General features: G+C 40.5%; 2 protein-coding genes across 11 annotated transcripts; one reads left to right on the top strand and one right to left on the bottom strand.

The window, feature by feature from the left end:
* Window positions 1-113: 113 nt before the first annotated feature.
* On the top strand, window positions 114-10525 carry LOC134875735 (uncharacterized). Of its 10 annotated transcripts, none has more exons than XM_063900344.1 (31): window positions 114-255; window positions 1412-1649; window positions 1806-1885; window positions 2166-2246; window positions 2342-2423; window positions 2499-2584; window positions 2702-2765; window positions 2853-2938; window positions 3044-3119; window positions 3207-3292; window positions 3410-3497; window positions 3585-3670; window positions 3776-3830; window positions 3930-4015; window positions 4121-4196; window positions 4284-4369; window positions 4487-4574; window positions 4662-4747; window positions 4853-4907; window positions 5007-5092; window positions 5210-5297; window positions 5376-5461; window positions 5571-5646; window positions 5736-5824; window positions 5954-6079; window positions 6645-6740; window positions 6818-6921; window positions 7189-7297; window positions 7446-7590; window positions 7771-7797; window positions 8947-10525. In XM_063900344.1, exons 2-31 carry the CDS (start codon window positions 1412-1414, stop codon window positions 9486-9488), a joined length of 3159 nt encoding a protein of 1052 aa, XP_063756414.1. In that variant the 5' UTR covers window positions 114-255; the 3' UTR covers window positions 9489-10525. The 10 variants fall into 10 exon arrangements, with proteins under 10 accessions (XP_063756414.1, XP_063756413.1, XP_063756411.1 ...); XM_063900343.1 differs by having other exon boundaries at window positions 2690-2765; window positions 4133-4196; XM_063900341.1 differs by having other exon boundaries at window positions 2690-2765.
* On the bottom strand, window positions 10173-13450 carry LOC134876292 (complement C1q tumor necrosis factor-related protein 6-like). The gene is made up of 4 exons (XM_063901282.1): window positions 13396-13450; window positions 12751-13038; window positions 12499-12630; window positions 10173-11148 (listed from the first exon to the last, which is right to left on the bottom strand). The coding sequence occupies exons 1-4, from the start codon at window positions 13448-13450 to the stop codon at window positions 10874-10876; spliced, it is 750 nt and encodes a 249-aa protein (XP_063757352.1). The 3' UTR covers window positions 10173-10873.
* Between the last annotated feature and the right edge of the window lie 1912 nt (window positions 13451-15362).

The raw sequence follows: 15362 nt of genomic DNA, 5'->3' as shown, positions 1-15362 counted from the left end.
GTTAGCTCTTCGATACTGCAAATGACTACTTATTATACAAGTTGCCCAGGGAATGAAAAAGAGGTTTGTTTCCTCTTTGGTCTTTTTTTTTTGGATAAGTGTTGCTCAACAGGATATCGTGTGCAGGTGGGGTGATTTTAAGGAACGCGTCCGTATTTCTTAGTCAAAAACGAAACTTAAATAGTTGAATGAATATATAGGAAGAGAGCCTGAGAGACAGATCACTCAGAGGAGCGTCGGGGATCGAGAGGCAAGGTTGTGGTTTTTATTAATTTTAAAATACAATGGATTTTTAATGCATCGTAACTAAAAATATTATCCTATTCAAAATGTTGCTCAAGAAATGTATAACAACTATTTACATCGAAATATAGTTTGAGTACCGACAGTAAAAGTAATTTCATTTCCGAAACAAATATTATGATTTGATTATAATTATTCATCATTCAAGTGTTATCAAAGCTGGGAAAGGTGCAGCTAGTTTATTTTTAACGTAATAGATTTCGGCAGTCTGACCCATCACGTTTGCAGCTGTCTAGGTTGTATAACAGTCGCGCAAACACATTAATAGTAGACTTTGAATGTGGTAGGGCAGTATGCAAATACGCTGTGGGTCAGGGTCAGGGCGTGTACACATGCAATGAACACAGTGGGGAGTGTGTGGAAAAGATAAGTGTTTAATGGGGTGTTTTCCAGCTGCTGTCAAAGAGAGATAAATAAAGTGTCCTATGATGAATGTGTTTTTTTACATTTCCAAGTTTGTTCAAAGTCATCTTACACAGATAGAGGCATTAGTAGTAGTACAAATGTGTATAAACAAAATAATTAATTGATAACTAATAATAATATAATATGTAAATATAATAATTATATATGTAATTTCTATATTTCCTTTTTGCTTCTATATGTGTTTCATTATTTCTTTTATATTTATGTACTTACTCACTCTACTATTTAAATTGTATACTGTTTATTTTTAGTTTACATGATTTTAAAATTGTTTTAATTAGCTTTATCTTAAAGCAGGAAGTAATCAACTCAACAGGAGGTACTGTAGAGAACCTTTAGAGGGCGACAGATAGCTGTCTAATTTCAGTCCTACACATCCAGACTGCAAACAGCAGAGTCTGTAAACACATCAATAATGGCTTTTGGGGACTCATCACAAGACCATTAGCATCTTACTTTGGGTTTGAATTTCTTCTCCAAATGTCCCCAAAAAAATACAGCTTTGACGGAGGCATAAGTTGTAATCTGTACTTCCTACTAAGAAACTAAGAAAATATCCTTTTCACTAAATCTGTGAATGAATATTAGAAAATACAATCATGCTCCTCGGAGCCTACTGTACACACATTTTCTACAGATGTGGAGCACGCCCTTTCCTAATGTCTGTGCTTGTCTTCTACAGATGTGCGACACACCAGAGGAGAGAATGCAGGTTTGCCTCTCCTGCGGATGGTCCAAAGTTACCACCTACCAGGGTCTGAGGATTCACCAGGGGAAGAAGGGATGCACACCGAGGGGAATGGGTATCCCTGAGGGGGAGCAATTCAGATTCACAAGTTACAATTATACATTTGCTAACATTGGACCTACAATCCAAATCGAAGAGCCTTTGACAAATATCTTTGATTATCGAAATCTCGGTGAGTGTTACAGCTTCTTCGTTATAACTGAAGTCTTTCACATAGTCAAATGTAGGAAGTAAGAAGAGTGACGGTCATGGTTAAAAGCTCCCTGCAAAATATGGATGGTTGTCTTCTAGAGAAAAAAAATGTGGTTTTTGTTGTTTATTTTTTCAGGTAGTCAACTGTTTGACTTGGGAAATGCCATGGAAGAACGCCTTCAAAGAGACAGCAGGGTAACTCCAGCCTGGAAGGAGGTACATTTAAGCAAATGAACATTAATTGTGTTCACATATAGACATGTACACACAAATATTTGTTTTAAATTATCACTTTTTATTTGTGTTAATTCCTCCACAACATGGGGCCCTAGATGTGCTTTACATTGCCATCTAACTTTCTGCTGTAAAGCATCGTTTCAATCTGTATTACTGTCCTGGTGGTGTTTCATTTACAGCAGGAAGTAGTCAAAGCCCCCACTAACAGTACCTAGAAAGTTCCACTAGAAGGCGACTACTCACTGCCTAAATTCAACAGGTGAACTGGGGAAATGCCCTGGAAGAATCTGATCAAAGGGATGGCGGACAAAATAACTCTGTTACTTCAGTCAGGAGAAAGGTATATCCAAGAGAGAGATATAGATTAAATGTGCTAAATATTTCCCTAACCCTAACTCATTCTAAAAAAGGTGCCTTCCTCTGTCTCTCTGACAGAATGTACCTGTTGCTTCAAACTTCACCACCCCAACGGCCTCTCCAGTTGCAGGAGCCACACTGATCAACACAAATCGATTGTGTATGCATTCATCTTTTTAACGTATCATAAGGCTCTCAGCTGTATTCAACACTGACCCATCCTCTTTCCTTACAGCTGTTACAGCTCAACAGAACTCTCAGCAAACAGCCACAGACTCTCACACAACTCATCAAGGGCTCAATTTCTCCAGTGGTGCACAGGTACAATACATTCCTGTTCAACAGTTTTGCTTAAATTATTATTTTTTGGGAAAGGTTGCAAAAGCCTTAACTCATAACATCTTATTTTTCATTTTTATTTGACAGCCCATGTCACAGATCTGTGATACCCCTACAAGTTCTGCAGCTGCAGGAGTGACAGTAAAGGACACAGACAAATCAGGTATTCATTAGAATTTGTTGCTTATTTGTCACTTGATTTGGCAAAATGCAGCTGTATTCAACACTGACCCATCCTCTTTCCTTACAGCTGTTACAGCTCAACAGAACTCTCAGCAAACAGCCACAGACTCTCACACAACTCATCAAGGGCTCAATTTCTCCAGTGGTGCACAGGTACAATACATTCCTGTTCAACAGTTTTGCTTAAATTATTATTTTTTGGGAAAGGTTGCAAAAGCCTTAACTCATAACATCTTATTTTTCATTTTTATTTGACAGCCCATGTCACAGATCTGTGATACCCCTACAAGTTCTGCAGCTTCAGGAGTGACAGTAAAGGACACAAACAAATCAGGCATTCATTAGAATTTGTTGCTTATTTGTCACTTGATTTGGCAAAATGCAGCTGTATTCAACACTGACCCATCCTCTTTCCTTACAGCTGTTACAGCTCAACAGAACTCTCAGCAAACAGCCACACACTCTAACACAACTCATCAAGGGCTCAATTACCCCAGTGGTGCACAGGTACAACAGCTTTCTCTAAAAAGGTTAAACTGTGAACTAATTATTGAGTAAAGAGAAAACGTTTGCAATATATTAAGTAAAACCCATAAAATCTCATCTCACACTCTTCTATGACAGCCCTCGCTGTTCCCCATGTCACAGATCTTTGGTACCCCTACAAGTTCTGCAGCTTCAGGAGTGACAGTAAAGGACACAAACAAATCAGGTATTCATTAGAATTTGTTGCTTATTTGTCACTTGATTTGGCAAAATGCAGCTGTATTCAACACTGACCCATCCTCTTTCCTTACAGCTGTTACAGCTCAACAGAACTCTCAGCAAACAGCCACAGACTCTCACACAACTCATCAAGGGCTCATTTTCTCCAGTGGTGCACAGGTACAATACATTCCTGTTCAACAGTTTTGCTTAAATTATTATTTTTTGGGAAAGGTTGCAAAAGCCTTAACTCATAACATCTTATTTTTCATTTTTATTTGACAGCCCATGTCACGGCTCTTTGGTACCCCTAAAAGTTCTGCAGCTGCAGGGGTCACAGGTAAGGACACAAATTAATCAGGTTTGCATTAGAATTGTAATATATGTGAATTGGATGACCATAATGCAGGTGTGTTCAACCCATGCTCTTTCCCAACAGTTGTTACAGCTCAACAGAACTCTCAGCAAACAGCCACAGACTCTCACACAACTCATCAAGGGCTCATTTTCTACAGTGGTGCACAGGTACAATACATTCCTGTTCAACAGTTTTGCTTAAATTATTATTTTTTGGGAAAGGTTGCAAAAGCCTTAACTCATAACATCTTATTTTTCATTTTTATTTGACAGCCCATGTCACAGATCTGTGATACCCCTACAAGTTCTGCAGCTTCAGGAGTGACAGTAAAGGACACAAACAAATCAGGTATTCATTAGAATTTGTTGCTTATTTGTCACTTGATTTGGCAAAATGCAGCTGTATTCAACACTGACCCATCCTCTTTCCTTACAGCTGTTACAGCTCAACAGAACTCTCAGCAAACAGCCACACACTCTAACACAACTCATCAAGGGCTCAATTACCCCAGTGGTGCACAGGTACAACAGCTTTCTCTAAAAAGGTTAAACTGTGAACTAATTATTGAGTAAAGAGAAAACGTTTGCAATATATTAAGTAAAACCCATAAAATCTCATCTCACACTCTTCTATGACAGCCCTCGCTGTTCCCCATGTCACAGATCTTTGGTACCCCTACAAGTTCTGCAGCTTCAGGAGTGACAGTAAAGGACACAAACAAATCAGGTATTCATTAGAATTTGTTGCTTATTTGTCACTTGATTTGGCAAAATGCAGCTGAATTCAACACTGACCCATCCTCTTTCCTTACAGCTGTTACAGCTCAACAGAACTCTCAGCAAACAGCCACAGACTCTCACACAACTCATCAAGGGCTCATTTTCTCCAGTGGTGCACAGGTACAATACATTCCTGTTCAACAGTTTTGCTTAAATTATTATTTTTTGGGAAAGGTTGCAAAAGCCTTAACTCATAACATCTTATTTTTCATTTTTATTTGACAGCCCATGTCACAGATCTTTGGTACCAAACCTATTTCTGCAGCTGCAGGAGTCACAGGTAAGGACACAAATTAATCAGGTTTGCATTAGAATTGTAGTATATGTAAACTGGATGACCGCAATGCAGGTGTGTTCAACCCATCCTCTTTCCTTACAGCTGTTACAGCTCAACAGAACTCTCAGCAAACAGCCACACAGTCTCACACAACTCATCAAGGGCTCAATTACCCCAGTGGTGCACAGGTACAACAGCTTTCTCTAAAAAGGTTAAACTGTGAACTAATTATTGAGTAAAGAGAAAACGTTTGCAATATATTAAGTAAAACCCATAAAATCTCATCTCACACTCTTCTATGACAGCCCTCGCTGTTCCCCATGTCACAGATCTTTGGTACCCCTACAAGTTCTGCAGCTTCAGGAGTGACAGTAAAGGACACAGACAAATCAGGTATTCATTAGAATTGTAATATATGTGAATTGGATGACCATAATGCAGGTGTGTTCAACCCATGCTCTTTCCCAACAGTTGTTACAGGTCAACAGAACTCTCAACCAACAGCCACACACTCTCACACAACTCATCAAGGGAGCACTTTCTCCAGTACTGCACAGGTACAACAGATTTCTGTTCAAACAGATTCAACTGTAGTGGGAATATGTTGTGATCGGGAAAGTTAGCAAAGCCTTGTTGAGTTAAACCCTTCAATTTGTTCCCCAATAGCCGATGCCACAGATCTTTGGCACCCCACCGATTCTTTCAGTTACTGATGTCACAGTGAAGGACGCCAACAAATCAAGTATTCTTCATAAATGACTCCTATACATATCACAATATTTAGATAAGATTAAAATTAGCTTGTTTAACAATCCTTTTTTTTCTGTACAGTGTTTGAAACTCCCCCCCACCACACCACAACTCATCGAAACACCAACAGCGTTCGTAGAGCGCTCGATTTCTCCACCGGTGCACAGCAGGTACAACAGGGCTCATGTTTATGAGTAAATTCTACCAGTCTTAGAATTCCTTGTTGTAACCATGCATCCTTCTTTGCACACTGAGAAGTTATTTGGGTCTAGCTTGCACTAAGTGCTTTCATCCTGTAGGTGGGGCCATTGTTCTGGGAACTTCCAACGACCTCAGCTCAGGAAATTGCCTTCCAATTAAAGGAGAGAGAGAAGGAGAGAGAGAAGGAGAGGGAGAAAGAGAGGGAGGCTCAAAAACAACAAAAGGTACCCAACAAAACTGGCAGTGTGGCTGTAGGTATGAAATGTTTGCCTATTGGTGGGTCTGTTGTCCCACCACTATGGTCTGGTCTTAAATATTTCAAATGAAGCTCAGTGAAAATGTGGGACTGATAGCCACGGTCCCTACAGGAAGAATCCTGCAGACTTTGAGGTGAAGAGTAACACTGACGCCGTAAACACGTCAGATAAATGTTTACTCCTGTAATTATTCAATTGTTTCAAACTCATAGGCTTCCATACGAACATCCACATTCGTTTTTGCAACATTTGGTTGTCCCCCCCTACTGGCCATTTGAAAGAATAACGGTTTAAGAAGTGTAGCATCACATTTCAGATCCATGATACATTGGCCAAATTAAAGACATTCCTGGTCACTAGATGTCGGTGTTTCCCAGTTCCCATCTTCTAGTGCCTCCAGCAGGTGTACATTTTTTGTTTTAAGGTATTGTCCCATGAGCTTCGGATGGGTTTCCATGACAGTTATGTTCCCGTCCGCTTTTATTGGCCTAATTTTGCATCCTAATAAAAGTATTTTGTGTCGTTACTCAAGCTGAGACGAAACGTGATAAGAGCGGATTTACAGCAGAAAATTCAGACAAGAGAACAGAAGATTACTGATGTCACATCATCTGTAAAAGCCTGCAAGGTGAGCCGAAGCAGATTATTTACATGTAGGATCAACGTGTCTTCAACATCCTCATCATCCGTTACTCTTTTTTTTAGGGTGGCTTGGATGCCGAATGGCTGGAGATCAACAGCGTTTTCTCAGAGGTGATGAGAGTCGTGGAGGACTCTCGGCAGAAAGCCCTTCAACCTCTGGAGGAGAGGTGGGTCGTGTGTGGCTCAGTATATATCGCAGTCATATATGGCATTAACAACACCAAGGTTTCAAGGTTTCAAGGTTTTTATTTGTCATATGCACAGCAGATACAGCGTATATGTTGGCAATGAAAATCTTATGTCGCGTGCTCCTCCAACAACTCAACATACATGGTGCAAAAGATAAATAAAATAGTGAAAATAGTGAAAAAGAGAGAAGAATGAAAGGTCATCCATAAATCAAACAGCTTATTGTTACTATATGTTATTTTTAGGAGACAGAGAGTGAGTAAAGAAGGACTAGATCTGGTCAAGAAGCTGCAGAAGGAAATCAACAAAATCAGGAAGACCATCGACGAGTTGGAACAAAGTGCCGATTTGCAGGCGAGGAATCCAAGATTTTGCCATTTTTCTATCATTTAAACAAATCATTTGGCCTATAAAATGCTAGATATCAGTATGCAAGGACAATATCCAGATCAAAGGGACACTAAAAGCTTTGTATACTGAGAGTATGACTTTTATCCCACAGGGTATTCCTAAACCAGGCCTGGATGAATGTCGAGATTGGAGAAATGTAACAGTCGACACTTCATTCTCCTTTGGGTCATTGAGAACAACAACATCAAGCATGGTGGAACAGATTCACCAGAAACTGGAAAAACTGTCCACTGTCGGTAAGGACGTCTTGATGTTGAAACGTTAAAACTCGAGCACTCTGCTTTCTTTCGTTCAGGGAACCCACCTGGATGAAGATGTTGTTCTACAGGCATTAAATTCAAAACAAAAAAACCTATCCACTAACGTAATGTTTTTAAATCATAGCAAATGTTTTAATACGATTTATCTTTCCGCAGAACTCAAGAGGATCCCCACATTTGCAGGTGTGTGAATCAGAATATGAGGGGACAATATCCGTGAAAACGTGATGATGGTTTAAAGGGAAACACCCCCAGGCACTCACAAGAGGAGTGATGAAAGGTTTCATGGCTCGTTCAGGGCACTAAACAAAGTAGAAAATGAACAGCCGAACCTGATCCTTTCATACAATCATTCAGGGCTGCTTCCTCGTTGGGTAATTGGGTCAACAGGTGGGTGCTCCCAAAGATTTTACCAACGGAAATAAATGAAACATAGAAAACAAATCTAACGAGGATGAACATTGTTATTTGGTTAAAAATACTATTAAGAAAAATGTAAATACAAAAATATTGGTTTAATTCAAAATGAGTAGGACATATCATTTGGGAAATTTGCTAATAGGCTGCAGCAAAGATGGGAGACCAGACAAGTGCATCGAAAAAGCAGATTTATTTACGATACAACAAAACATGAGGATATTGAATGGATTGAAGGACCCATTTGTGATCAAACCTCCAGAGAAAAGCCTTCTTTTTTCTTTAATGGAGTAGACACGTCATCCTGGCCTGAATGAAAAAATGTATTGTTAAATATTTATTCAAACACATATATGTTTACATGTATTTGAATGATGGACCAGGTTTGATTTGTTTCTTTTTTGTGAAATATTTAGAAAGTTCTCTCTGAAAGACACTCGTTATCTCCCACCTGTTGACCCAATTTGCAATCAGGACACAAACAAAAGGATCAGCCTCAGGTGTTGCCTCCATTTCTCACCTTGAAGCAGACCTGCCAAGGTTGAATTCAGTTTCATCAGCATTTGTTTGATGAGTGCATTTCATGTCTGACCCACTGAGCATACCCATTCTCTTTTGGTCAAAAAGAATCCACAAACAAACTCTTTGCAGTCTTAAAGTTTGACGTTTTGACTACACAACTATTCAACCTGTGTTTCTTCTTGGGAGGGCAACCTACACCTTGTGCTATGAACAAGCTGAGACCTTAAAAATTATAAGTTACATTTAAAACGTTATTCTTCTCAAAGCTCTTCAGACTTCTTTATATTTGCTTTCTTTACGGAGTTATTTCAATTCAACAAGTTAAAGTTAGAAGCATCAGCTTTAGTCACCCATATGAATTGACTCTATTTCTATTGATCTCTTCCACCACAGTGGATGTAAAGCTGGACGCAACCACAGCACACCAGTGCCTTGTTCTGTCCCCTGATGGAAAGATAGTAGGAGATGGAGAAAATGACCAACAGGTACCTGATGCTCCGCAGAGGTTCGACGTGTTCGGCAGCATCATGGGGCTCAACAGGTTGACTTCTGGGAAGTCATACTGGGAGGTGGAGGTCACCAACAAGGCGGGGTGGGACCTGGGTGTAGCAAGACACAATGCAAAACGCAAGGGGAAACTCTCGGTGAACTCGGAGGAGGGTTACTGGGTAGTGGTGCATTACGAAGATAAAAAGTACGCAGCCCTGACAGTACCACCAGTCAGCCTCTCCCTGAAGGAGAAACCTGAAAAGGTTGGAGTGTTTGTGGATTACGAGGAATGTTTCGTGTCCTTCTACGATGTGTCGGCTCAATCTCACATCTACACGTTTACTGAGTGCATGTTCGGCGATGTGATTCTTCCATATTTCAGTCCACATCCTAAACAAAATGGGAAAAACTCCCCTCCTCTGATTATCACTCCTGTGAGGAAGTAGTTGTAGTTGTATGAATTGAATAGTTACTGGTGCACTAAGTTATAAGGCACCACTCAGTCAATATGAGTTCAGGTGTACATGGTATTTCACGTAACTTCCAAAGGGTTTAAATGTAGGGTTTTTGCATCTGAGATATCGATTAATTTTATGCATTAATTAGTTTGAATTTAAACCTTTCAAATGATTAGACCTTTGTTATATTTTGTTGAGTATCTTTAATGAGATAAAAATTTGAATCGTTTCCTAAGCCTTGAAAAGTTCACTTTGGTCACTTAAACGGGTTGTAGGCTATTCCCCGGGCGCTGCACAATAGCTGCCCACTGCTCCTAGTACTAGGATGGGTTAAATGCAGAGGACCAATTTCACTGTGTGTGCTCTGCTGTGTGCATGTATGTGACAGTAAAGAGGGTTTCATCCTCCGATTCTATCCATCTTCTATCTTCTATCTATCGATGCTATCCCCTTTTGTTATGAATCAGCTTTGTGGTTTTCCGCTAGAAGCTGTTATAAATTGACTTTCCTTCCAGTTTTCTTATACATTTTTGAAGTTTACACTTTGTATATCTTGTTTGATTCTAACCATGCATTTTAACTGAATGCATTTGATTTCAGTTACCAGACATGTGGATCTTGAGCTAACAGCAGCGCTAGCCAAGCTAACATTAGCAGGAGCAGAATAACATCTGAAGAAAACACATTTTATTGCAAAGCTTCTTTAATCTGTGTTTCCATCGGTCATTATAACAAGGACTGTTTATGGTGTTGACCAGTTCACTCACTATTAAATCCTCCTGAACATGATCTTAGAATTATAAGACAAACAGAATAAGCTTATGGTAGCTGGTTAGCTGGCAACCCCGCGGATGCATTTGTAAAGCAAAATTCTACAAGCTGTCTACTACTTTGAGACTAAAAAGTATACCATTCTTTCAATGATCACCTAAGAACTGTGAGAAGGCGTTATGACAACTCATATTTGGAAAACATTTTGTAAATCTCTTCGGGGTTCTTGTAAAAAATAAAGCAATAAAACATGATAGACGTTGTATTTGTTGATGTACCAAGATCCTTAAAAAGGAAGTGTCTCAGTGCGGTCGACCTCGAGAAGTCTTCGTGAGGAAGGCATTATTAGACTATTATTTTATTAGGTATAGTCCTGTGTGACAATACATTTAGAATTACATGGTGGTGGATATTAAATGTGTTTTATGTCTTGTAATTGCATTGTTGAGGAACCTGTAACCCAATGTGTTCATTCATTAAGGGTGCAGATTTGTATGTGATACGACATTGAACCTGTTGAAGCTTGAATCTTGAATATAGTGAGCTCAGATCTTCAACCGCCCTCAAGCAGGAACAACTACAGAGATACAGATTTTCACATTTCATGTGACCAGAAAACCACTGAAGGTTGTATGATAATTGTTTCCCCAAACAAAGGAGTTCGCACCCAGCCGCACATACACCTGGTCTCCTTGAACAAGCTGCAGGAACACTGCGTTTCCTCCATTATCAGCCTGGTCAGGAGCTGAAGGGCGATCACTAGTCGCGAGCAGAAATTCATTGTTCTTGTAGAGCTGTAGTATAGTTTGATGTTTCCCTCCAGCATTGTAGAAGATGGTAAAGTAATAAAGACCTGCAACAGGGGCAACAAAGATACCTGTGGAAACAACAGGGTGTTAGTCACATTTCATAGGCATTTTATTCTATTGCTTTCCAACCAAATAAACCAAAGTATGTAATTGAAAGTAAATATGCCAGCAACTTTGAATGTCAAGGGTGAGGGAAATAGGACCCAAGTGCAGCAACAACGGGAGGCAGGTATAGGTACAAACAGCTTCAATCCAAAGCTGTTTTACAAAAATACAAAGGTTGGGAAAATCCAGGACATGAAAAAACACCGGACTTGAACACATGAAAGATGATAGCGATCTGACAGAGAACACAGGGGAAAGCAGGACTAAATACAAAGACAATAATCACAACACAAGCCACAGCTGGGGAGGGGAGGCAGAAACAGAGGGCAACAGGTGACAACAATGAAACAATCAGACACAAGGAAAACCAAAAGACAGGAAGTAAAACTACACATGACACAACAGAGGGAAAACATTTCAAAATAAAACAGGAAACAGATACAAAACAAGGATCATGCCATGGAGTACGGTTTAATGGTTTTAATGGTTTTACAAAATGTAATAATACACAAACATAACAGATGAGAAATGACAAACAGTGCTGGAAGAGGCAAAAAGCACATTGAAAGGGCCTATTGAAAGCCTAGAAAGATTGTTAAAAATCACAATCTTATATCAGACAGCATACTGACACGTGCTTGAAGTCAATAAAATGTCACACTCTAAGAACAACTAGTACAGCATTACACACTTTAACCAAAACACACTATGAAAACCAGCTATCACACACTGGTCAAATGATTTTTTAGGACACAAACACATGCTGTTTTGTCGGAAGATCATTCCAGATCAGTGTTGCCCTGAAATGCCCTGAAAACTAGGGCGGTGGTGGCGAAGTCCATAGGGGCTTGGCCTGGGAACTGGAAGGTCACCAGTTCAAGTCCCCGAAAGACCAAGTGCCACCGTGGTGTCCCTGAGCAAGACACTGGTTACCTACACTGCTCCCGGCGCCGTACATAATGGCAGCCCACTGCTCCTAACACTAGGATGGGTCAAATGCAGAGACCGCATTTCGTTGTCCTAGTACTTGTACTCTGTGCAATGACAATAAAGTTGAATCTTTCATCTTTCTTTCTTTCAAATGGATGGTAAATTGAGGCACATTGAGGGGGGGTGGAGCTTTGATGAGGTGTGTGTTTCATCAAAAGGAACCTGTGATTTGTTTTTGAAGTAGGTATTGAAGTGCATAGGAATGTTCCCTTCTCCTTAAGTATGTTTTGTAAATAAAAAGGCATGTGAGTTTTAGATGAGTCTTTTTTTTTGTGCCACTAAACACGTTTTTTTAATATTTAAAGATGATTAAAGAGTAATACCTGTGATCGGACTGTAGGCACCACCAACGCTTGTGATCACGGTCCTGTAGATTAAAGTTGTGACTGTGTTGAAGGGTCCAATGTTTGTACCTCCTCCCCCTACTGCCACGCTGAATACTACCGTTTTCTTTTCTACAGAAAAACATTGTTATCACATTATTAGCATTTTGTGTATTTCCCACTTTTCCATTTGTTAATTTCATCCCAAACAATTATTCGCTAAAATCGTCCTGAGAAACAGTTCTACTTTACCTTTGTTCTTCAGTTCCAGAATCTCTTTTTCAGTGTCCTTCAGCCTGTTTTCAGTGTCCATCAGTTTTGTTTCCATAGCCTTTAGTTTTTCATTTATCTCACAAGCATCGCACAACTGTGTTTCACTGGCAAGAATGTCCCCCTGGGCCAAAATTGAGCCGCTAAAAAGAGACACAATCAATAAAATGGACAAACTCATCTTTACAAAATGGTACAACGTTGCTGTCCCCTGAACTTTAAATGATGTGATCCCTCCGGAAGCTTCACTGTTGTTTAAAGTGACCGGTTAATGTTTAACATCAGTTTATTTTTAAGTCATGCTTTTAGTTTGCAATGAGAAAAATAGTATTGACTGTATTTTCTGGCAATCGGTTAATCATTGACATCCCAAGGCTTAACCCTACATCCACTCGTCCACTCTACCTGTCTCCATTCGTATTGAACTTGTGCATATTTAAAGTGTGGTTATGGTCAGGCACATAAACAGAACACAGGTTACAGATATGATTAATGACATGCAGCATAAAAAGCATAACCATGTTTGTCCGCTTCTAGAAAAATCACATCCCTATTGACTCTTTTCTCAAACTTATTTGAACACACTAAAGGTGGTTTCATTGATTCCCTAAATGTTTGTATTCGCACCTGTCTGCAGATGCATGGACCCCGTATTTGCCAAGTTATCAGACCCTTCAGGCATCGTGGTCAAAGGTCTTCACAATACGCTGATTTCTTTCAAAGAGAGTTAGTTTCACGTGTCATTTCAAACATATTAAAGTACATTGAAGACACCTGTTGGGATAACATTTAATTCTGAAACAGCTTTGAGACATAACTACTAAGAAACCATAACCAGTGCGATTTTTCTTCTGGCAAATACCCTGCATCATTATACAACGGTACAGTGCAAAGTACAGATTAGGCTGAAGGCCATGTCCTTGGCTTACCTTTAAAAACAAAACAACCCTAAAACAAATATTCTAACTTACACTTTTGCACATTGAAGCGTTTCGTTTTACAAATGTATTTTGAATTAAAAGTTTCAAGACAATATCAATACCACTGTACAAACCAGTAAATTGACTTGAGCCTTTTTTGATTGTAGATTTGTGTCTAATGTAAGGGCTTGATTGGGTACGGCCCCAGCTGTTGATGCACTGAATACTACCGGGGTAGTGGTATCATGTTTTCCCCTCAACCTCAACAATGACTTCTGACAGGGAAGTGTTTGGTTTAATCAATAAAAAAAGATCAAGCATGAGGATGACTGGCAGATTGCGGGCCAATGAAAGATTGCAGAACAGCAACACGACCAAAAATAAGACTGTCGTCTACGAACTCAATGACTCACTGGTTCATCTGTAACATCAACTTCTGCAATAGCAAACTGTTGTTTCCAGGTGCAAGGGCTATTGATTGTCATTCTGCAAGATGGGGTTGCACAACAATATGCAATTGTAACTTAGTACATGTACCAGAAAAACAGGTAAATGATCTAGGTAGACATGCATCATTGAGTCCTACGCTCTGTCCTATAAAGAGAGAATAAACAGAAAGAGATTCCACAACTTCAAAGACTGTCCTTGATGAGAAACTTTGTGACATCCATCTGAAGGCGTTTTCATAAAAGGCAGAGTTCGTGTTTTCGCAGTTAGCATTCTTAGCCGTTAGCTTGCGTTAGCTGCAGCTAGCCTCGCTGGGCCAACATCCAGAGGAGGCCTGTTGTTGTTGTTGTTGCTGTTTACGGGGTAAACAACCTCCATGCCCCCCACCTATCTCTTGACTGCGACCAAGATATCCTGAACCACCGGCTGCAGCACGACATCCGCATCCTCACAGAGAAGCTGAGTAGAGTCAACGAGAGCCTGGCTCAGAGACTAGCCGCCCGAGCCAACTTCGACCAGACCATCGCAGAGACCCAGGCTGCGTACACCAAGACCAAAGTCATCTGATCACTGCTGCCTGAGGCCTGCTGCTGCACTGCTCTGCTACACTGCTCTGTGGTAATCCTACCTGCTGCCTCACTGCTGCCTGAGGCCTGCTGCTGCACTGCTCTGCTACACTGCTCTGTGGTAATCCTACCTGCTGCCTCACTGCTGCCTGAGGCCTGCTGCTGCACTGCTCTGCTACACTGCTCTGTGGTAATCCTACCTGCTGCCTCACTGCTGCCTGAGGCCTGCTGCTGCACTGCTCTGCTACGCTGCTCTGTGGTAATCCTACCTGCTGCCTCACTGTTGCCTGAGGCCTGCTGCTACACTGCTCTGTGGTAATTCTATCTGCTGCTTCACTGCTGCTTGCTGCCTATAGCGTGCTGCTACACTGCTCTAACACTCATGTAGACTATGGACTAACAAGTCCGTGACTGTGGATATACAACTTGTGGGTGAGTGTGACCTAACTTATCCAGCTAACTGTGCTAACTGTTAGCAGCAACTTTTTTTTTCCTCGAACCTAGCATGGCCTGCCTCAAACTATTCAATGTCCTCCTTCTCCTTGCTTTCCTCCTTACTGTCTCGCCCCCCTCATCAGTTGCGCACATGGGGAAGTTGATATTCTTCGACCCCCCTCATTTGCCTGACCATCAAACTGACTCAGTCAACATCTATAATAGA

The sequence above is a fragment of the Eleginops maclovinus genome, chromosome 14, assembly GCF_036324505.1.
Source record: "Eleginops maclovinus isolate JMC-PN-2008 ecotype Puerto Natales chromosome 14, JC_Emac_rtc_rv5, whole genome shotgun sequence".
NCBI classification, from domain to species: Eukaryota; Metazoa; Chordata; class Actinopteri; order Perciformes; family Eleginopidae; genus Eleginops; species Eleginops maclovinus.
Note: the sequence above shows the minus strand (reverse complement) of the source record. Positions and strands in the feature narration are given on the sequence as shown.